We start from the raw sequence: 20,586 nt of genomic DNA, 5'->3' as shown, positions 1-20,586 counted from the left end.
GGCAGCATGTCGGGGTGCCAGGGAGAGACCAGGCAGGTAGGTGCCCCCTGCCGTCGGCTCCCAGGTGGGCTCGGGAGTGGGGATGCCCCGCTCCGGGGCAGGAGGGGCAGGTGGGGTAGGAGAGAGGAACAGCCCCACCGCCCTGGGTCCAGGAGCCCCACCGTGGGGAGGGGCAGGTGGGCACTCAGGGCCAGGACTCTGGGGCAGGGGGCTGAGCAGCACCTGGGGCGGTGGGGGTGGGGTGGGGTGGGCCGTGTGCCCTGTCAACCCGCCCCGGATTCGGGCCCACACCTGGCCCAGGGAGACCCCTGGGTCGTGCTGGGCTGGAGGGACCGCAGGGCCAGCCGCTGGGCTGCTGAGTGCGGGGCTGGTCGGGGCCTCCTTGTTCCCACGGTCTTCCTGCGTCTCAGGGGCCGGGGATAGGCAGGGAGAGCCCAGGGGGCTCACACTGGGGGGCTCACACTGGGGGGCTCACACTGGGGGGCTCGGCCGGCTCAGAGGCCCTTCCCCAGATGGCCTGTGACGAGAGGGTGGCCCTCTCCCCCGGCCCGGGGCCCTTTGGCTGCTGGGGCTGAACCCATCCCGTCCTTCTCTCAGGAGGGTGGGAGGTGGGACCCCAGCCAGGGGGCATCTAGGACCCCAGCTGCCCCGCCGCCCCACCCCCCAGGAACAAGGGGGCATTAAACCACACACCTGTCCATGCAAATCCCGCGAGTTTGCATACCCTTCCCCCTCGGTGGCCCCATTTGCCTGGCATCTGCACCCCGCCCCCCCACTCCTGCGCAGGAGCAGCGGCCTGTCGGTGAGGGAAGGCCTGGGAGCCCCCCGGGACCCCCCTCAGGCTGAGCCGTCCCCCCACGCCCGGCCTCCTCTCTGCACCGGCCGGCCTGAGGCTCACGGGTATGAGGAGCACGTGGGTGCTATCCAGGCCCCCGAACCCCCACCCCACACACACCCCAGAGCGGGTGCGTGGAGCTGTGCTCCCCCCGCCCGGGGCCACGGGTCCAGCTGGAGACACAGATGACCCTCCCGGCGGCCGGGCGGGCCAGCGCCGGGGGCGAGGGAGCCCGGGCCATCCCTGCCGGCCCCCTGCCCACCGTCCCCACCTCGCGGCCTGTACTTTGGGGTCAAAGGGTGTCCCCCCAAAATTCACCCCCCCACACCCTCAGGATGTGGCCTTGCTCGGGAGTGGGGTCTCTGCAGATGTGACGAGCTCAGCTGAGCCATGGGGGAGGGGGTGGGCCCTGACCTGACACCTGGTGCCCCTGTAAGAAGAGGGACGTCCGGACGGGGAGACACACACACGGAGCCCCCGTGAGGGCGGAGACAGAGGCCGGGGGGACACGGCCCCCAGCCCGGGAGCACCCGGAGCCCCGGAGGCTGGACGGGGCGGGAAGGACCCTCCGCGGGAGCGGCCAGAGGGATCGCTGCCCCGGGCCCCCTGGGCCCCTCTGTGGGGCTGCCTCTGGGCACGCTTGCGGACCCCTGTCTCATAGCCCCTCACCCCGGAGCCCCACACAGGCCTGTCCCCAGACGGCAGGCAGCCGCAGTATGGAAGGGCCGTGGCCACCACGGGCTTGGAGAGGCCGCATTCACACCCCGGCACCGGGTTCCCCCCGGTCTGGGAGGGTTTGCACCCCCCACCGCAGGGCTGGGCCCTAGGCCCTCGGACCGGAGCTACCGGTGCCCGCTGTGGCCCTCTGAGTGGGTGTCCTGGGGCGGCTGTCACCGATGACCGCAAAGATGACGGAGAGGAACTCTCTCACCCCTCGGAGCCAGGAGTCCCAGATCCAGGCGCCCCGGGGACCCTCAGGAAGCCCTCGGGGAGGGGGGCTCCTACCTGCCGTGGCCAGCTTCAGGGGTCCCTGGCGCCCCTGAGTCAGGGCTGCCCCCCTCCCTGGCTGCCCCCACGGTCACACACTTCTGCCCCCTTCTCCGAAGGCCACCAGGCCCCAGGCGGAGGCCTGTCTCGGTGACCACACCTTGCAACAAGTTCACTTCCACAAGAGGCCTTTGGGCCAGCTCACGCCATCTTGGGAGACACCTCGGGGGCACGGTGGCCACTCCAGGCCCTGTCCTGCCCACGGGCGCCCTGCTCCCCTGCCAGCGCCCCCTCCTGGGGGCACAGGAGCCCCCGGTGGGGAGAGTCTCCACTCCCGGGGGGGGGGGTGGCTTGGACGGAAGCACGGGGGTGGGGTCAGGGTCACTGGAGGGGCCTGCACCCAGGCAGGGGGTCAGGGCCCAGCCCTTGTCCCACGGCCCAGTCCTGGGCCCCCGGCCCTTCGGGTCCCTGGTGTGTGGACCGGGACTGACTCGCCGGACCCCTCGGGGCTGCAGGGAAATGATGTGGGCGTGGGCCGTGGGGCCCCGTGGCCGGGGGTGGGGCAGGAACCTGGTGGGAGGAGCTCTGGGGTGAGGGGGCAAGAGCCTGCTCTGCCAGGACCCCAGAGTCCCCCCAAGCAAGGAGCCGAGGGTCCTCCCTCCCCCACGCCGGGTTCCCCGGGCCCACGGCCGGCCCAGGGGCACCCCGGGTCTCCTTCCCTGTCCTGCGCCGACGGGGTGGGAGGCGGGCGGGCTGCACGTGCAGAAAAGCGCAGGGAGGCCCAGGGACCCGGCGTCTGTCCCCGTTTCCAGGACGCCCCCCGCCCAGGCCTCTGCAGGGGTGGCGACAGGAGCGCCAGGTCCCCCGTGCTCGGCCAGGGGTGAGCAGTGGGACCAGGAGTGGGGGGGGGGCGGCAGAGCGGGGGCTCAGGCGGGGGGAGGGACCCTCTGCTGGCCAGTCTCGGGGCCGGGGGGGCTTCCCTGGGGGAGGCAGCCCCCAGCCTCCCGGAGCGGGGCGGGCGGGTAGACGGAGGCTGGGTCCCCTCCCGTGTCCTCTGTCCCTGCAGAGAGGACCCCATGCAGGACGCACGGGGCGCACAGGGCGCCCGCCCCGGCAGCCCCGGGCAGGCGGCCGACAGGTGGGGGCCGGGCCTGTGCCGGGGCGAGATCCAGTTTGGAGGGTGCGGGAAGAACCGAGGCAGGGTGAGCCTGACCTTCCACCCCACCCCACCCTGCACCCCCCCTGTGACCACGCTCCAGGAGACGGCAGGGCCCCCGGGCCCCCCTTTCCCTCTTCCTCCCCTGAACACTGAGCATCCGGCGCCTGCTCCCCTCCCAGGGTCCGCTGTCGGGGGGGGGGTGCCCTGCTCAGAGCCCCCCGCCCCCCTGCGGTGCGGCGGCGTCCTCAAGGCAGAGGCAAGGCCCGGGCTGGGGGCGGGGTGGCCCAGGTCCCACTGCAGGGCGAGGCTGCAGGCCTGTCCGGGCCCCCCTGCCCAGCGCCCCCTGCCGCCCCCTGCCGCCCCCGCAGTTCGTGAAGGTGCAGAGCGACGTGGCCCCCGCTGTGCTCTTCAACCTGCTGAGGGCCGAGTGGCACCTGCCGGCCCCCAACCTCGTGGTGTCCCTGGTGGGCACGGAGCGGCCCCTCGCCATGAGGCCGCGGCTGCGGGACGTCCTGCGCAAGGGGCTGGTGACGGCCGCGCAGAGCACCGGTGAGGCCCCGCCCGGCCCCCCTCCCTCGGCGCTGGTGCCCGTGACCGGGGTGGGCACAGCTCCTGGGGATGCAGCCGAGGGCCCGAGAGGCCCCCCAAATCCAGGGCCTCCCCCAGGGGGTCCCCCAGGGGGTCCCAGCCACCCTGTGGGCAGAGGCCTGGCCCGTCCACTCCTAGGGCCCAGAGGCCTCAGCGAGACGCCCCTGGGGACAGAGACTGTTTCTGTACCTGCCGCCCACGGTGTGCCCCCTCGCCCCTGCTGCCTCCCTCCTGGGACCACTCTGGCCGGCCGGCTGTCGGGGTCAGAAGCAAACCACTGGGCCTGCAGAGAGCCCGGCACGGGATGGGGGTGCTGCACCCCGTCAGCGCAGCGGTGATTGTGGCAAAGAAGAAGGACCCCTGAGCCAGGCGGGCTGGGGACTTCACCCCTTGGGCAAACCCCCCGCCCCGGGTGCAGGGCCTGGCCCGCCCCTCCGCGCTGGCCGGGACCCGCCAGGGCACAGTGAGCCCCTCCCGCAGGCGCCTGGATCCTGACCAGCGCGCTCCGGACCGGCCTCGCCCGCTACGTGGGGCAGGCCGTGCGCGACCACGCGCTGGCCAGCACGTCCGCCAAGGCCCGCGTGGTGGCCATTGGCCTCGCCTCCCTGGGCCGCGTGCTGCACCGCCAGCTTCTGGACGACGCCCCGGTGAGCCCAGGAGCCGGGAAGAAGCCGCGGCTCCCAAGTGTCGCCCACCCCGGGGTGGGAGGGAAGCCCACCCCCTCACCGGCGGGTCCAGCAGGGAGGCAAGGCCCCCCCACCCCGTTTGTTATGGAGTGAACGCTCCCCACGCCCCCCACCCACACCCCGCGCACCCCGACCACGGTGCTCAGGCCAGGTCCTGCCCTCGGGGCTCAGGGGCAGGGACCGTGAGGCCGGTGCTCCGAAGGAGTGGGGCCCCGTGACAGGCAGCAGCAGGGGCCCGCACAGACCTGGGGGGCTCCTGGGCCCCGAGGACCCAGCCCGGGGCGGGGCCCAAACGTCCACCTTGGCTGCTGCCCCGGCCCAAGGTCGGTCTGAGGCGGGGCCAGGGGACGCCCTCGGGGCCCCTCAAGTGCAGCCCCCCGCAGCCCCGAGCCCTCTCCGGGGGGGCCCTCGGGGTGGGGGTGGGGGTGGGAGCGGGGGCAGGCCCGGGCGGGAGCCTCGCCCCGGCCTCACCACCTGTGCGGGGCCCAGGAGGGCAGCCCCGTCCACTACCCCACGGACGACAGCGGCGGCCGGGGCCCCCTCTGCGCCCTGGACAACAACCACTCGCACTTCGTCCTGGTGGAGCCGGACGCCCCCGGGGACGGGGACGGGCCGACCGCGCTGTGGCTGCGGCTGGAGAAGCACATCTCGGAGCAGAGGACCGGCTACGGGGGTGAGGCGTGGGGGTCACCTGCATGCTGAGGCCCGGGACCTGCGGGGGTGCTGGGGGGTGGGGGGGGCTCCCCGTTGGGAGTGGGGCGGGTGGGTCCCCTCCCAGGAGCAGTGGTGGCTCCTGGGGCCTTGGGGGCCGAGGGCGCTCAGGGCTTGGAATGAAACGAGGTTTGCCCGCGTCCACTGGCCGCGGGGCACGCTGCCACCAGGGGGCAGTGCCGCCCCAGGAATGGGCCGCTGCGGGCGTTTCCTCACTGGATTCACCGAGAAACACTAGTGGGTGACTCGTGTGATGAAGGATAGAAAATGCTGATCCAGTGAGCACTTCCTGGAGACGAGAACAGGACAGCAGTGCACCGTGCGGCAGAGTCGCGCCCGGGGCTGCCGCGGCCTGCTGGGGCCGGGGGCCCTGCTCCCCGTCAGCGGGCACCGCTGGGAGCCGGAGGGGACCCTGCCTGCCCAGGAGCCCAGGCCCCTCCCACGCAGCAGGCCCGGCCAGGCCAGGCGTGTCTGGGGGGGGGTGTTTCCCATCGGGAAGCCCCCCCCCCGCCCCGGTGGTCCACATTCGGGGGAGAAAGCTCCCAGGCGGCTCCTGTAGCCCCCCGTCCGCACGGCGAACAGAGCTTCTGCCGCGGTGGGCGCACAGCGGACGTGCCAGGATGGCCCGGGGCCTCATGCTCGCCTGCATTCGTGTCACTGTGTGTCCACAGCCATGAGGTGGCCACGCTGGACACTTTGGGGGGCGGAGTACGGCGATGGGCTCGGTGTCCTTGTCCCCAAGTGACAGGGCCTCCAGCATAGGGCCCCTGGTGTCAGCCCGGAGCCCACACTTCACCAGACGAGGCCTCCCTCTTGGCCAGTGCATGTGCTCGGGGGAAGCGGCAGGGTGAGGGCGAGGCCGGGGAGCCCACCCCACGGCCCCCAAGGTGGGGGCCACGGGCTCCCCGCTCGCCCCAGGCTCGGGGGAGACCCTCACGGGTGCTCGCCCACAGGCACCGGCAGCATCGAGATCCCCGTCCTGTGTCTGCTGGTCAATGGGGACCCCGGCGCCCTGGAGGTAGGAAGAGGGGGCAGGGCCTGGCCGGAGCCCCGGGGTCTGCGGAGGCCCCCCCATGGGGCAGGGAGGGAGAGGGCAGCCCGGGCGGCACCGTGAGCTGACGGGCCCTCTCCCGGCCCTGCCGCACCCAGAGGATCTCCAGGGCCCTGGCGCTCGCCACCCCGTGGCTGATCCTGGCTGGCTCGGGGGGCGTGGCGGACGTGCTAGCCGCCCTGCTGGGCCACCCGAGGCCCCTGCCGCCCCAGGCCGTGGAGCGGCAGCTCAGAGAGAAGTTCCCCAGCGAGCACTTCCCCTGGGAGGACGTGCTGCACTGGACAGAGCTGGTAGGAGCCCCCGGGGGCCAGTCCGGACGGAGGGCGACCCCTGCTCCCCCTCCGCACCCCGCTCCTGGGCAGGGCTGGCCCCTGGGGGGGCTCTCTGCCCCCAGCCCTCCCCGGCGGCCCCAGCCCCTCCTAACGCAGAGCCCCAGGTCTGCTTTGGCCTCGGGCGCGCATGGAGAGCAGGGGGCACATGGGCGGCGGGCGGGGGCTCCCAGAGGGGGGGCCGGCCGACCGCAGCCCCGCCCCTGCCCCGCCCAGCTGCAGAGCATCACCGCCCACCCTCACCTGCTGACCGTGCACGACTTCGAGCAGGAGGGCTCCGGGGAGCTGGACACCGTCATCCTCAAGGCGCTGGTGAAAGGTGCGGTGGCGCCGGTGCACGCTCGGGTCCTGTCCGCTCCCGGGCTCCGCGGGCTTTCTGTCGGCCATGAGCACAGGCCTCGAGGGGCGGCCGCCCCACCCGCCCTGCCCAGCGGGGTGGGTCCTGCCGGGGCTCCCAGCACCGGCTCCCGGGGTCTGGCGACGCCGTGGCTCTCTCGCCGTCATCCCGCGAGCTCGCAGTGGGGCCGAGGTCCGGGAGTCCCTGGAAGAGCCCCCCCTGGAGGGACCCTGGGTTCGCCCTCACCCCTGCCTCGCGCCCGCAGCCTGCAAGAGCCACAGCCAGGAGCCCCAGGACTACCTGGACGAGCTCAAGCTGGCGGTGGCCTGGGACCACGTGGATATCGCCAAGAGCGAGATCTTCAACGGGGACGTGGAGTGGAAGGTGCCCCCCGACCCCGGGGCCCCGGCTACTGGCCAGTGGAGGGCAGGGCCTGGGGCGGGCGGCGTCCTGAGGGCCCCCCACCCTCCTGCCCCCGGGGCCAACAAGGGGGCCCAGGCCACTGTTCAGCCCCCCGGCCCCCCCCCCCACCATGGGACGTGCTGGACAACCCTTGGCCCAGGGACGGGCTGCGTGCCGGGAGCCCCCCGCTCCCCCAGCTCCCACTCACCCTCCCCATACCCCCCCCACTCCGGCCTGCCCCTGCTGCCGCCCCCCCCCCAGTCCCGCGACCTGGAGGAGGTGATGATGGATGCGCTGGTGAGCGACAAGCCGGAGTTCGTGAGCCTGTTCGTGGACCAGGGCGCCGACGTGGCCGACTTCCTGACCTACGGGCGGCTGCAGCAGCTGTACCGGGCCGTGCCGCCCAAGAGCCTGCTCTTCACGCTGCTGCAGCGCAAGCTGGAGGAGGGCCGCCCCGCGCCGCCCGCCCGGGGGCCGCCGCCCGCGGGGCCGCCCGCCTTCTCGCTGCACGAGGTGTCCCGCGTGCTCAAGGACCTGCTGCACGACGCCTGCCGCGGGCTCTACCAGGTGAGCGGGGCGCGGGGGGGCCGGCCCGGGGGCCGCGGCGGCGGCGGTGGCGAGGGCTGACCCTCCCCGCGTCCTCCAGGAGAGGGGCCCGGCCCGGCGGCCCGCCGGCCAGAAGTGGCTGCCGGACCTGACCCGGAAGAGCGAGGACCCGTGGCGGGACCTGTTCCTGTGGGCCGTGCTGCAGGGCCGCCACCAGATGGCCGCCTACTTCTGGGCCATGGTGAGCCGCGGCCGCGTGGGGCCCCGGCGAGGGCGGGGGGGGGGGTGGTGGCCAGCAGCCCCCTCACAGGGTCTCCTAGGGCCAGGAGGGCGTGGCCACCGCCCTGGTCGCCTGCAAGATCCTCAGGGAGATGTCCCACCTGGAGACGGAGGCCAAGGTGGACCTCACGGCCCGCCGGGCGGCGTATGAGCAGCTGGCCCTGGGTGAGCGCCCGCCCCACCCCCGGCCTCAGACAGACCCACACGGTGTGGCCCCAGGTCATCCCGCGACCCTTCGGGGCCTGCGGGCCCCTCCCAGTGGGGGCCGCACCGGCCCAACCAGGGCCACGTGGGCACATCGCTGACGACACGGCCCGCACCAGGACACGCGCCGGCCCTGGGGTGGGGGCGGGGCCCCGGGGGGTGGCGGAGGCTCCCCAGGTCCTGGCAGGGGCCTGGGGGAAGGGGCCTCAGCGTCTGGTGCGGGCACGGGCCCCGCGGCCCGCAGGCCTCTTCTCCGAGTGCTACAGCAACAGCGAGGACCGCGCCTTCGCCCTGCTGGTGCGCCGCAGCCCCGCCTGGGGCCGGGCCACCTGCCTGCACCTGGCCGCCGAGGCTGACACCAAGGCCTTCTTCGCCCACGAAGGGGTGCAGGTGGGCGAGCCGCTGGCCTCCGGAGGGGGCCGCCGGGGTGAGGCCGCCGAGCGGACAGGGTGTCCCGCTGACCCCGCCATGGCCCCCCTCCCCCGGCCAGCAGCTGCCCCTTTTGGGCCCCCGAGTCCCAGCCGGGTGTGCCGGGGGCCACAGGAAGGGGCGCCCTGTCCCTGGAAGGTGCCTTCCCGGCCTGCCCCACTGGCCACCGGGCCCCACGCCCCACGGCCAGCCCCGCGGCCCCTTCGGGTCTCAGCACCAGTGCCCCTTCTCCCCGCGGCCCCCCTGGACCCCCAGGCCCTGCCTGCGGACGTGGGAGGCCCTTGCCCACTGGGATGGAGGCCCCGGGGGGGCTGGGCAGGGAGGGAAGGGCAGCTTCAGCGGTGCCCCGAGGGGTGGGCCCGGCGCAGGGCGCGGTGGCGCGGGCGGCGGCATGTGGGGGAGTCCGCAGCCGTGCCTCTGTTCCAGGCCTTCCTGACCAAGATCTGGTGGGGGGACATGGCTGCCGGCACATCCATCCTACGGCTGCTGGGGGCCTTCCTCTGCCCCCCACTCCTCTACACCGACCTCATCACCTTCAGGTTCCTGGGGGCTGCGGCCTGCCTGCCAGAGGGGCCCGGGGGGCCGGGGGGCCTGGGGCTTTGCTGGTCCGGCATGGACCCCACTGGGCACAGCCCCGCCCCGCACGCCTCCCCCATGCGCCCCGCATGTCCTCGCGGGCTGGGCACCTCTGGGTGTCCCTCCCTCGGGCCCAGAGGGTCCCCTGTGCTTGCAGTGAGGAGGCCCCGCTGCAGGGTGGCCAGGAGGACCTGCAGGAGCTGGACAGCCTGGACTCGGAGCGGAGCCTGCTCTGCAGGCCGGGCGGCAGGTACAGGCCTGCGGACGGGTGCGCGGGCTCCGGCAGGTGGCATCGGAGAGGCTGGGCTGCCCTGGCCGCGGGCCCCGGCTCATCCCCGGCTGTGGCCTCCCCGGTGCTGCAGGGCGGAGCCGCCGGCCGCGGCGCGGAGGAGCCGGGGCGGGCGCGGGCCCCGGGCGGCCTTCCTGCTGGCGCGCTGGCGGCGGTTCTGGAGCGCTCCGGTGACCGTGTTCCTGGGGAACGTGCTCATGTACTTCGCCTTCCTCTTCCTGTTCGCCTACGTCCTGCTGGTGGGCTTCCGGCCGCCGCCCCAGGGGCCCTCGGCGCCCGAGGTCGCCCTGTACTTCTGGGTCTTCACCCTGGTGCTGGAGGAGGTCCGGCAGGTGGGTGCCGCGCCGGCCCTCCCCGCCCCACCCCCGGGTGGCCCGGTCTACGCGCAGGGGCCGTCCCCGCGGCGGGAGCCCAGGCCGACAACCGTGGGCCCCCCGGCCCCCCCCCGGCCGTCCGCCAGGGCTTCTTCACGGACGAGGACACGCACCTGAGGAAGAAGTTCGCGCTCTACGTGGAGGACAACTGGAACAAGTGTGACATGGCGGCCATCTTCCTGTTCATCGTGGGCGTCGTCTGCAGGTCCGCGGGGGGCCCCGGGCGGGGGGCGGCCCCGCTCCTCCCCCACGGCTGTGCTGTGCCGTGTCCCGGGGAGCCCCCGCCCCCGCCCTCCCCGGCACCAGCAGCCGCTGCAGCCGCCCCGCCCGCCCCGCCCGCCCCGTCCAGGATGCTGCCCGCGGTGTTCGAGGCCGGCCGCGCGGTCCTGGCCGTGGACTTCATGGTGTTCACGCTCCGCCTCATCCACATCTTTGCTGTGCACAAGCAGCTGGGCCCCAAGATCATCATTGTGGAGCGGATGGTGGGGCCCCGCCCCCGCCCCCCGAGGGCATGGTGTCCGCCCCTCCAGCCCCCTGCCTCCGGCCTGGGCTGCTGATGCTCCTCCGCTGCCCCCCACCCCTCCCTCCAGATGAAGGACGTCTTCTTCTTCCTCTTCTTCCTGAGCGTGTGGCTGGTGGCCTACGGCGTGGCGACCCAGGCACTGCTGCACCCGCACGACAGCCGCCTGGACTGGCTGTTCCGCCGCGTGCTCTACCGGCCCTACCTGCAGATCTTCGGGCAGATCCCGCTGGACGAGCTCGACGGTCAGCGCCGGCCGGGGGGCGGGGCTCGCCGCGGCGCCCCCTCGTTCAGAAGGGGCCCGGCCGGTGTCGGCGTGCTGGGTCCAGAGGGGCTGGGTCCCTCTGGAAGGGCCTGGCCGTGCGGCCCTCGAGACCCCAGGCCGCCGCTGGCTGAGAGTAGGGATGTGCCTGAGGCCAGGCCACAGGGCCCCCGGGCACAGGGCCACTTACACAGACGTAGCCAGGCCTCAGGCCTGGGGCTGGAGGCCCCGAGGCGGCAGGGGCCGGTCCGCTGCCTGGTGCTGCCAGGCTCCGGCGGGCCGCACCGGGCGGAGGGAGGGACCACTGCTGTGTGTGCTGCCCTGACCAGCGCCCGGGGTCTGGGCCCCTCTGGCCGGCCCCACATCCGTGACCTTCGCCCCCCTGCACAACCCTGCAGGGCAGCCAGTCTCCCTGCCCCCGCCCGTCCAGGCCTGGCCACCGGCCCAGGGCCTCTGCGGAGAAGGCTCCGCTGCCGGCCAGTCCTGATGGTGCCCTTGCCTCTCCCGGGGCTGCCCAGTGTGGCCTGCTGGAGGGCATGTGGTCTCCAAGCCGGCCCCTGCACCGGGTGAGGGGCTGGGGGAGGGCCTGAGGACTCCCCACACTGGGGACAGTGTGGGGGACAGCACTGCCTGGCCGTGAGCTGCAGGGGAGCCCTGGGTGGGGGACAGGGACATCCTCTGGGCCCTCCGGGACGGCCAGGCTCAGCGGGAGAAGACAGAGGGCTGGTCCCTGGGACGAAGGTAGCCCGGCAGCCAGGGGCCAGGGTGAGGGGCCCGGGGCACCAGCCTCTGGGGACACTCCTGGGCACAGAGCCGGGGCGGAGGGGCCACCGGGCACCCTGGGACACGGAGGCCTGACCTGGCCTTCGCAGGTAATGGGGCAAGAAACCGGCAGTAAATATTTGCCGAGGGGATGGCGCAAGGTTGAAGCGAACCGGCTGGTGGGGGCGGGGGAGCCGGGGGCGCTGCACCGTCATGGAAACCGCCTCCAGGTGGGGTGTCCGAGAGGCCCGTCCCCCCTCCTGCGACGCCCTCTGTGTGTTCGCTCTTCCGTGGTGTCACTTTTCCAGACGGGACCCCTTGGCCCTCACCATACGGCCCCGGCCGGGGGCCCTGCTGTGACCCTCAGTCGGGGGAGGGATGAGAGGCGCCCCCAGTGCTGGGCAGGAGGCGCTCAGCCCCAGCGGCCACTTCCTTGGTCCAGCCGGCCGCAGCCACGCGCTGGTGTGGGGGGTGGACGGTGTGGGGTCCCCTGAGGGGGGCAGGGGGCCTGCCGACCCCCAAGGGCCCCGACCCCCAGAAGCCCCGGCACTGCCGCTGTGGCTGCGCAGGGAGAGTCCTGCAGGGGGCCCCGGGCCCCCGAGTCCGGTCTCTGGGGCTGAACCCTGGCCACCCGCCCCCCCCACCGTCTCGGGGTGGAGAGGGAAACAGAGGCTCAGGCAGCCCCCGTTCTGCGCAGCCCCCCACCCCTGGGCTGCAGGCAGCCTCCCGCTCCCCACGCGCCAGTGGGAGGGAGCGCAGGGGCCGAGCTGGGACAGCAAAGGCCCCCCTCCGGGCCCCGGGCCCCGGGGACAACGTGGTCCCCAGCCCGATGGCCCCTTGGGGGGTCACCAGGAAGCTGGGGAGGCGGGGGGCTCGTGAGGGCCAGAGCCATTCTCGCCTGAATTGCAGCCCAAACCACGCCGCCCAGGGCCGGCCAGGCCCCGCCTCTCAGGAGCCGGGGCGGGCGGAGAGCAGGGCCAGGAGCCCACCCAGGAAGGGGAGGGAGCTGGCTGAGTGCCCGCCCCCTCGAGAACTGGGGAGACGGGGCAGGGTCCCCGGCGAGGACACACGGACACACGGGGGCACACGGGGAGCCCCGCCACAGCACGAACACGTCTATCATGCATGCCTCTGCACACTCCCCCCGTGAGGAGGGGCCGCGCACCCGGGGCCACAGCGCCCCCCACTCCTGTCCTGTGGGCGCAGGCCAGCTCCCCGCAGTCTGGCTCCGGGCAAAGCCTCTGGAAGTGCAGGGTGACGGAGACCTCAGGCCCCGGCAACCATCAGCAGGAACCCGGGGCCTCTGTCCCCCACCCCCTGGGGCCCGGGCTGAGGCTGCAGCCTGGCAGAGGGGGGCCAAGTGGGGCCAGAGCCGACCCGCCGGTTTGCTGGGGCCCGGGGTGTCCACGGTGGGGACTTCCCGTGCCAGCGCCAGGTCATACCCAGAACACCAGGCTGTAGGTCCGTCCCCGGGTGGCCTCAGCGCCAGGGAGAAGCTGTGGCCCCCGAGGGCGCTGGCCCTGGGCCGCCCGGGTGCCACCCGCCCGGCCCCACCGCCCGGTCGCCTTGCAGAGGCCCGTGTGAACTGCTCGGCGCACCCGCTGATGCTGGGCGACTCGCCGTCCTGCCCCAACCTCTACGCCAACTGGCTGGTCATCCTCCTGCTGGTCACCTTCCTGCTGGTCACCAACGTGCTGCTCATGAACCTGCTCATCGCCATGTTCAGGTGCCCCCTCCCCGCCATCCGGTGTGGGGGCCCGGCGACCCTGCCCCCAGCCCCCTCGGTGCCACCCAACTCCCGCCCTCCAGACCTGCGGCCGGCCGGAGTGGGGAGAGGCATGGGTGGGGGCGTCCCCTCAAACACTGGCCAGCCCCCGCTCCCACCGTGGGACCTGGAGTGCAGGCGGCAGCGGGCAGCCTAGAGACCTGGTGCCCCCAGCAGGGGTGTGCTGGGGGGAGCTTCCCCAGGCCCCTGCCCCAGGGGCGCCCCCTCGCCCACCCAGGGCCCGGGTCTTCAAGGCTGGGGGCTTGGCGGTGTGTCCCGGACGGCAGACGGGGCGGCGGACGGTCCCAGACGCGTGGCCCCCACTCGGGGCGTGCCCCCACAGAAAGGAGTGATCTGAGAAGGGGGTGGGGGCCTGGGCTTCTGCGGGGGGCCTCCCCACCCCCTGGGCTCAGGCTGTGCGGGCCCCGCAGCTACACGTTCCAGATGGTGCAGGGCAACGCGGACACCTTCTGGCGGTTCCAGCGCTTCCACCTCATCGCAGAGTACCAGGAGCGCCCCGCCCTGGCCCCGCCCTTCATCCTGCTCAGCCACCTGAGCCAGGTGCTCCGGAGGGTCTTCCGGAAGGAGGCCAGGCGGAGGCGGGCGCGCCTGGGTGAGGCCCCGGGGCCGGGGCCGGCGGGAGGGGCTGGGGCGGCTGGCACAGGCAGAGCGGACCCCCAGGCCCCCGGAGCAGGGCTGTCTCTGGCCCTCTCCCTGTGTCCTGAGCCCCGGGCACCGGTGCACTGACTGGGGTGCTGCAGGCGGGCACCCCTGGGGCGGCGGAGCGGCCCTGGGCTGCCCGCCTCTCCCCACTGGAGGCCGGCCGGCCCAGGCTGTCCCCAAGGCCCGCCTGGCTCCGGTCGAGCCCCCGGCTGCCTGGCCTCCCCAGAGAGAGACCTGCCGGAGCCCCTGGAGCAGAAGATGGTCACCTGGGAGGCGGTGCAGAAGGAGAGCTACCTGAGCAAGCGGGAGAAGCAGAAGAGGGACGGCGAGGGGGAGGTGCTGCGGAGGACCGCCCACAGGTGCGCGGGGCTGGGGGCCGAGCCGGCTCTGCTGGGGGCTCTCCCGTCACCACCACTGGGGCCCGCACGCCGCCTCGTGCTGCTGGGGATGAGCTGGGGAAACTGAGGCTGGCTGAGCAGGGGTGGGGGGGGCAGGGCTTGACTGGGTCTGGGGGCCCAGCACCTCCCGACCCCGAACAGGGCTCTCCCGGGGCCTCACCCACCCTGCACTTGGGGGACAGGGGCCAACCCGCCTGGTGTCCCTCTGCTCCGGGGTCTCTGAGTGGAGCCCGGCCCTTCCGCGGTCTCTCCAGGTGCCCCCAGGGCGGTGCCCCCCAGCGCCCCCTGCTTGTGGGGCGGTCCTGCCCTCTCTCTGAGGGCGCCCAGCACCCGTCAGTCACACAGGGGGTTCTCAGACGCACTGTGTGCCCAGGTCCAGGGCGAGGGGAAGGGCCAAAGCACCCCAGACTCAGGCGCCCAGGGGGGCCCCAGTGACCCCAAGCCCACCCCAAGGGCCTGGGCGACAGAGCCAGGGACAGGAGAGTCCCCGAATTCAGTGTCCTGTGGCTAACGGTGGCCTGCCGTGCCCCGTCACCCCCCACCCCGCTCTGCTGCAGGGTGGACGTCATAGCCCAGCACCTCGGGGGGCTGCGAGAGCAAGAGAGGCGCATCCGGGGCCTGGAGTCACAGGTGGGCCACGGACCAGACACGAGGGGTGGGGGGGGCAGCCCTGCCTCACCTCCAAACTAGCGCCCGCACCCCTCGGGCTGGGTGCCACACGCACCCATCCCTGCCCCCCCCCCGACACTTAGGAGACGGGTGCCCTCCCTGGAGGGGGTCCGGCACAGCCCCCCGTCGTCCACTCCGCACACAACTGGAGCCTCGACCTCCCACCCACTTCCCTCCGTGCAGACGGGGAGGGTCCCTGGGCAGCAGGGGTCCTGGCAAGGGAGGGACGCCCACAGGACGGTGCCCGGGTGCCGGGGCACAGCCGAAGGCTCCCCCGGGCGTCTCTCCCTCCGGCAGGTGGATCACTGCGCGGCGCTCCTGTCCTCCCTGGCGGACCGGCTGGCCCCGGGCACCGCCCTCCGCAGTGAGTGTGGGTCTGGGGAGGGCCCTGCCGGGCCTGCTGCCCTCCCCTGTCCAGCTGCGGACGTGCCCCGGCCTCTGGTGCCCTCGGCTGGCCACCGGCTTTGGCGGAGCGGATGCCCCTGGCCCTGCCACGCCCCAGCCTTCCCCTCAGGGGTCCAGGCCTCACGCTCACCCCCCGGTCACTTCCCTCTCCCTGCCCCCCTTCCAGTCTGCCCGCCAAACACCCTTCCTTCCCCCCAGATGCCCGGAACTCTGGCACCAGGAATCCGCAGGCCCCTGCAGAGCACGGAGCGGGCCCAGGGAGCAGGGAACCCCCACAGGCGGGCCCCCTGGCCTCGGACACCTGAGACGCTGGACTGTGGGCACTCAGCGTCCCTTCTCCCAGAGCCTGCAGCGCGGCCCCCGGGCCCTGACCAGGGCGGGCAGGGGACCATGGCCCTTGGCTGGTCACCCCAGAGCCGACCACCACCACTGCCCCCTCCTGCCACCGCGGCCTCGGCAGAGGGACCCCTCCACACCCCACCCTGCCCCTCCCGGGCCTCCCCCAGCCCGGGAGCCTGGGAGCCGGGTGCAGGCCCACCCCCCGTGGGTGGCACTGCTCGGAACCCGGCAGCCTGTGCCCGTCTGCTTCCCGCGGGTGGGCAGCGGTCTCGGGTCACACCTTGTCCCCCCCAACCCCATCTGTGTTGCCTGCTAAGAAACTGCTGTTTGTGACATGGCCGTGGTCTGAGTTCCTGCCCCCTAAAGCTTGTGTCTGTGTGTTTCCCATGTCGGTTCCCGTTCCCGCGCCCCCCACAGCAGGCAGTGCCCGGCCCCACAGCAGCCCTGACACTGCCCCGTGAGCCGCTCTGCCCCAGCTGGAGCCCAGAGAACGTGCCCAAGCTGGGGCTGCAGCCCCGCAGGCCACAGTGGACCCTGGGGTTGGGGTCCGGCCACCTCCACTGTCCCTGCTAGGTGGGGCCAGCCAGGTCAGCGCCCCCTGCCCTGTCAGTCACAGGCCGCCCAGGCCATCTCCCCTGGCTGAAGGGTCCCTGGCACACAGGAGACCTTCCTCTTTCCCCTGCTGGGGGGCCCAGTGTCAAACCCAGCTGGCCCGGCGACACGGTCCCAGGACACTGGCTACCCGCACTCGAGGCCTGGGCGGGAGGGAGCCGAGGGGCATGCTAGGCCAGGGCTGGGAGGGCCTCCCTGGAACAAGCATCCCCAGCCCCATGGTCCGAGGCCTCCGGGCGCAGGCCAGGCGCCCGAGGCCAAGAGCTCGCCCCCGGAGGAGTCCTGTGCTGCTTCCTTCCACCCCCTGCCCTGGACGGAGGCGGGTCCCCTCGGCCCTCTCGGGAAAAGCTGCTGCGGGTGGGAACAGGCGGTCAGTTGGGTGGGCCGGACAGTCAGGGCTCCAGCCACACCGGTCGTGGGCGTGGAGGGGTCGGTTCGCACAGAGACACTGAGCCTGAGGAATGCCCAAAACCTTTACTGTTCCCCAAGGGCGTCCAGCGGGCCAGGGCCACCACTGTCCCCCTGGCAAGGTCTCGGCTCCGAAGACCACGGCCTGCAGCCCAGCCAGGGCCACGGGCACCGCCCGAGGCAGCCCACCGGCCCCCTGCGCGAGCGGGCGGGCAGTCCCTCCGGTCAGGCCTCGGCCCCTGGGCTGCCGCTCTTGCTCCGGAAGTGGTCTCTGCTCCGCTTCCTGCTGCTCTGGAAGCATACCGTCGCCGCCGCCCCGTGGGGAAGGCCCTCCTTGGGCGGGCCCACCTCCTGCGGGCCCCCGTGGGGGCCGCCCGACTCCTCGGCCCCCGGGCTCCCGGGCCCGGCCAGGTGGGCCAGCTGCACAGAGCCCCCGCCCCCGCCCGGCTCCCCCGCCTTCCTCAGGCCCTGCTTCCTCTCGGGTCTGGCCTCGGCGGCTCGGGCTGGTTTGGTGAAGACGACCCTCCCCTCCCCGCAGCTGGAGGGGTCCTGGTTGAAGGAGGGCGTGTAGTCGCCGGGGGCGTCCAGGCTCTGGGGGCCCAGGAAGTCCAGGGCGGCGGCCCGGTTGCTCTGCTCGCTGGCCTCGGCCACGTCCTCCAGGCTGTACTTGGTCCAGCGCTCAGGGTGGGCCACATAGTCGGGGACAGGGGGCACCCTCGGCGGGACCGGGGGGGTCTGCCCGGCTCTGCCCGGGCACTTAGCTCGAGGCTGGCTCGAGGGCGCCAGGGGCCGCTTGAAGCCCCCGCGGCCGCCCGGGGGGAGCGCCGGGGCCGGGGCCCGCCCGGCCGCGCCCTCCAGCTGGTCGAAGATGCTGTGGCTGCGCTGGGAGAAGCTGCTGCTCATGCCCCGCAGGTGGAAGGGCTGCACTGCGGCCGCGGGCGGGCCCCTCGGCGGCGAGGGGGCCTCGTCGGGGTCCGAGTCCCCCTGGGCCTCCTCCAGCGGCTTCCCGGGGGACAAGGCCTCCAGCTCAGCACCGCCGGGCAGGCTGAGGTCGGAGTCCGAGTCGCTGAGGGAGACGGTGTCGGAAGGCAGGGCGTCCCGTTCCGTCCCTTGCTCTAGCTCCAAGCCAGGGGCCGGCTCGCCTGCACCCACCTCGGCCATGGGTCCCCCGGCCGCAGCACACCTAGACCAAAACAGCCCCTGAAGTTTATTTCTGAGGACAGCACGCGGTCAAGGCCCCTGCCCTGGCGCCCGCCCTGCCCCGCAAGCCCTCTCCTCACCTTCCTGTGAGCCGGACGACAGTGCCGAGGCCTGACTGCAGGCGGGCAGAGCGTGGGCGTGGGTGGCAGGGGCTGGCCGGTGGCCTCGGCCCAGAGGTCCCGGCACGGCTCTGCTCAGCGGCTCACTGGAGCTGAGGGAGGAAAGGAGGGACAGCAGACCGTGAGACCAGGCAGCGGATGCCCACGGGTGGCGGCACGGCCCCGGGAGCAGCACAGGCTGAAGGCAGGCGGGTCCCTTGACTCATCCCCTCAGTCCCAACAATCCTGTCACGTGGGGTCTAAACGGGGCGCCTACGGGGCCAGCAGACGATGGGGCCCGCCCAGGGCTGGGGCGGCCCCAGCTCCACACCCTGGCCAGGTGGGGCCACCGCAGGCCGCTCGGTGTGGCCCGTGGCGTGTGATGAGCGCTCCAGGGAGGCAGGGGCGCCCACCCGGCCTGCGGGAAGGTTCGCTCCTGTTTGCCAGGAGATGGCCTGGGAGCTCCGGAGGGGTCTGCAGGCCAGTCCCCGGCACCTGAGGGTCAGGCCCTCGGGAAACAGAGGGGTCAATCGCCACCTGGGGCGACTTCCAAGGGCACTTCCACAGCCCTCCCCACACCCCCACCTTCCCCCGCTGAGAGCAGACACGCTGCCCACAGGCGTCTGCTGGCCAAGTGCGGCCAGGCGCGGAGGACAGCCCAGCCTCCCCCTTCTGCACTGCTCTCGGCTACCTACCCACCCGCCGAGCCCCCAGCGTCCAGGCGGAGATCAGGCCGAGATCAGAGGAGCGGCCTCTAGGTGCCCTACACAAGTCAAACACAGGCCAGACCTCCATCCTCCTGGGGCTCGGCTCCCCAAACCAAGGCACACCTCCAGGAGTGAAGGGGGGCGCAGGGCACACCCTGCGGTGTCGGCCGGAGCTGGCGGGGCCAGCGGGGCGGCATCTGCCCCTGGCACAGCGTGTTGAGGCAAAGCTGGGGTTTCACACTCCTGTTCACCACACCGCCGGCGACGCCGCCGCCAGGGAGAAGCAGCCTGATCCGTGGGACATTCCGAGGGGAAGACCGGGACAGAGCCCCAGAAGGGGGCTAACCCTAACTCAGAACAGGGCAAGTCTTCGTCCAAGCTGCGGGCTGGGGACGGGGGTGCTCCGAGGGTACGGGCAGGCCAGACCCCAGGGAGCGGGGCCCCCAGCCTCCTTCAGCTATGCCCCCGCTTGGAAGCAGAGCCTGACTTTCTGCACCGAATGTGCCCAGAGCCTCGCCCGGGCCCAGCAAGCTCTTCCCATCGGGGTCTGGGTCTCAGGGCCCACGTCAAGCGAGAGGCCACGGTCCCAGAGGCCAGGGCGCGAGGCACCGGAGACACAGAGCAGGTGGGGGCACTAGACTGTGCACGGAGGGTTCCCCAAGGCGCGACCAGCCGGCCCTGCCGTCCTCCCGGCACACAAACCTGCCGGATTACTGCTGCCTGGCCGTCTCCATCTTGCGTCACGCTTGGCCCTCTGGGAAACCGAGTCCGTCCTCGGCCGAGAGCCGCGGCTGCCGCGCCTGAAGAACTACATCTCCCACAAGGCACCGGGCCGCGACTTCCGAGGCCTATTGGGAGGTGTAATCCTTGCGCATGCGCCCTCTTCCCAACTTCCCCTCCCCGGAAATGGCGGCACTGCTTCGCGAAAAAAGCCCGGAATTGACTAAGGGGGACTGAGGGTGGGGGAGACGGGACTGCGACTCCCAGAAAGCGCAGAAGCCAATGGCCAGGGCCTCGTTCCGGAGGCCCCAGCGGCCCCTGCTGGAAGAAGTGAGGACGGCTGCCCCTCGGGACGGAAGTGCGTTGTAGCACTTCCGGTCCTGGCCGGAAGCGGCCGCCGCTCCCCTCCCGGGTCTTTGAAATGTGGAAGGCGCGTAATTGAACGCGCGTCTCCATCGCTGAGCCAGTCGGGGCTGACCAGGGCGCAGCCGGGTACCCAGCTCGGGAGTACTGCCGCCCGGAAGCGGAGGGCAGGCCTTCCCCGCTGGGCCGCTTCGTGCCCACAAAGTCCATGTGGGTCGGCCCCGGCCTGCTGGACGGCCGGACCTCGCCCGCTCCCTCTCCCAGACCTGCCGTCCCAGCGGGCTCGGGGAACCCAGGGTTCGGGCCTGTGCTTCCCTGCAGCCTGGGGACATCTCATTCCTAAGCCCCCCAGGTCCTCCGCTGAGCCCCAAGCACTAACGCTGTCGTGTTTGTCACATTGCAGGATGTCCCCGGGCCCTTGAGCATGGGGGAGCTTGGGAGGAGGTCCCTGGGGTCATCGTGTTTCCAACGACCCGCCCTGGCGCAGGATGTGGGGGGGCACACCTGCTCAGACTCCCTGGCCCCCCATCGCGGGGCTGGGGTTAGTTTCCAAAGTCAGCTCCCAGGGGGCCCTTGCGGCCTCAGGGGGTCAATTTAATGTACACACACAGGTCGGTGCCCGCAGGAGGCTCACGGTGACATCACCCAGCATTCCCCAGGGGGGCAGTGGCCTGATGCAAGAGGCAGCTGGGCCTAAGTCCCAGCTGGCGGGGCGCACTTCAGCGGGCAGTGGCTGAAACTCCCCCTCCAGCCCTGGGAGGTACAGCTTGGCAGGAGCCGCCCAGGGAGCAGGGAGACGCTGGGGAGGGGCAGCCACCACCCTCTGCCGAGGAGCTGTCCCTTGGCAGGGAGGAAGGCGAGCCATGTGCAAGGCCACCTCCAGCACGTCCTGCACCACCACCGCGCTCTCTGC

At 73.0% G+C, this 20,586-nt stretch overlaps 2 protein-coding genes across 4 annotated transcripts; one reads left to right on the top strand and one right to left on the bottom strand.

The window, feature by feature from the left end:
- The first annotated feature begins 15 nt into the window (after positions 1–15).
- TRPM5 (transient receptor potential cation channel subfamily M member 5) lies at positions 16–15,664 on the top strand. The gene is made up of 26 exons (XM_045821051.1): positions 16–36; positions 2,635–2,702; positions 2,889–3,024; positions 3,350–3,530; positions 4,050–4,216; positions 4,745–4,928; positions 5,920–5,984; positions 6,116–6,307; positions 6,563–6,665; positions 6,949–7,067; positions 7,347–7,696; positions 7,731–7,872; positions 7,952–8,075; positions 8,359–8,504; positions 8,970–9,082; positions 9,277–9,369; positions 9,482–9,740; positions 9,869–9,987; positions 10,132–10,264; positions 10,373–10,547; positions 12,899–13,052; positions 13,523–13,704; positions 13,981–14,113; positions 14,710–14,782; positions 15,119–15,185; positions 15,425–15,664. Exons 3-26 carry the CDS (start codon positions 2,899–2,901, stop codon positions 15,529–15,531), a joined length of 3,507 nt encoding a protein of 1,168 aa, XP_045677007.1. The 5' UTR covers positions 16–36; positions 2,635–2,702; positions 2,889–2,898; the 3' UTR covers positions 15,532–15,664.
- A 968-nt stretch (positions 15,665–16,632) lies between these two features.
- Positions 16,633–19,396, bottom strand: TSSC4 (tumor suppressing subtransferable candidate 4). 3 transcript variants are annotated; one of them, XM_045821053.1, is made up of 3 exons: positions 19,293–19,396; positions 17,866–17,996; positions 16,633–17,768 (listed from the first exon to the last, which is right to left on the bottom strand). In XM_045821053.1, exon 3 carries the CDS (start codon positions 17,744–17,746, stop codon positions 16,811–16,813), a length of 936 nt encoding a protein of 311 aa, XP_045677009.1. In that variant the 5' UTR covers positions 17,747–17,768; positions 17,866–17,996; positions 19,293–19,396; the 3' UTR covers positions 16,633–16,810. The 3 variants fall into 3 exon arrangements, with proteins under 3 accessions (XP_045677009.1, XP_045677010.1, XP_045677011.1); XM_045821054.1 differs by lacking the exon at positions 19,293–19,396 and adding an exon at positions 18,714–19,286; XM_045821055.1 differs by lacking the exon at positions 19,293–19,396 and adding an exon at positions 18,579–18,699.
- Positions 19,397–20,586: the final 1,190 nt, after the last annotated feature.

Source organism: Phyllostomus hastatus, unplaced genomic scaffold, assembly GCF_019186645.2.
Source record: "Phyllostomus hastatus isolate PE091 unplaced genomic scaffold, TTU_PhHast_1.1 phas_scaffold_443, whole genome shotgun sequence".
Lineage (NCBI taxonomy): Eukaryota > Metazoa > Chordata > Mammalia > Chiroptera > Phyllostomidae > Phyllostomus > Phyllostomus hastatus.
Note: the sequence above shows the minus strand (reverse complement) of the source record. Positions and strands in the feature narration are given on the sequence as shown.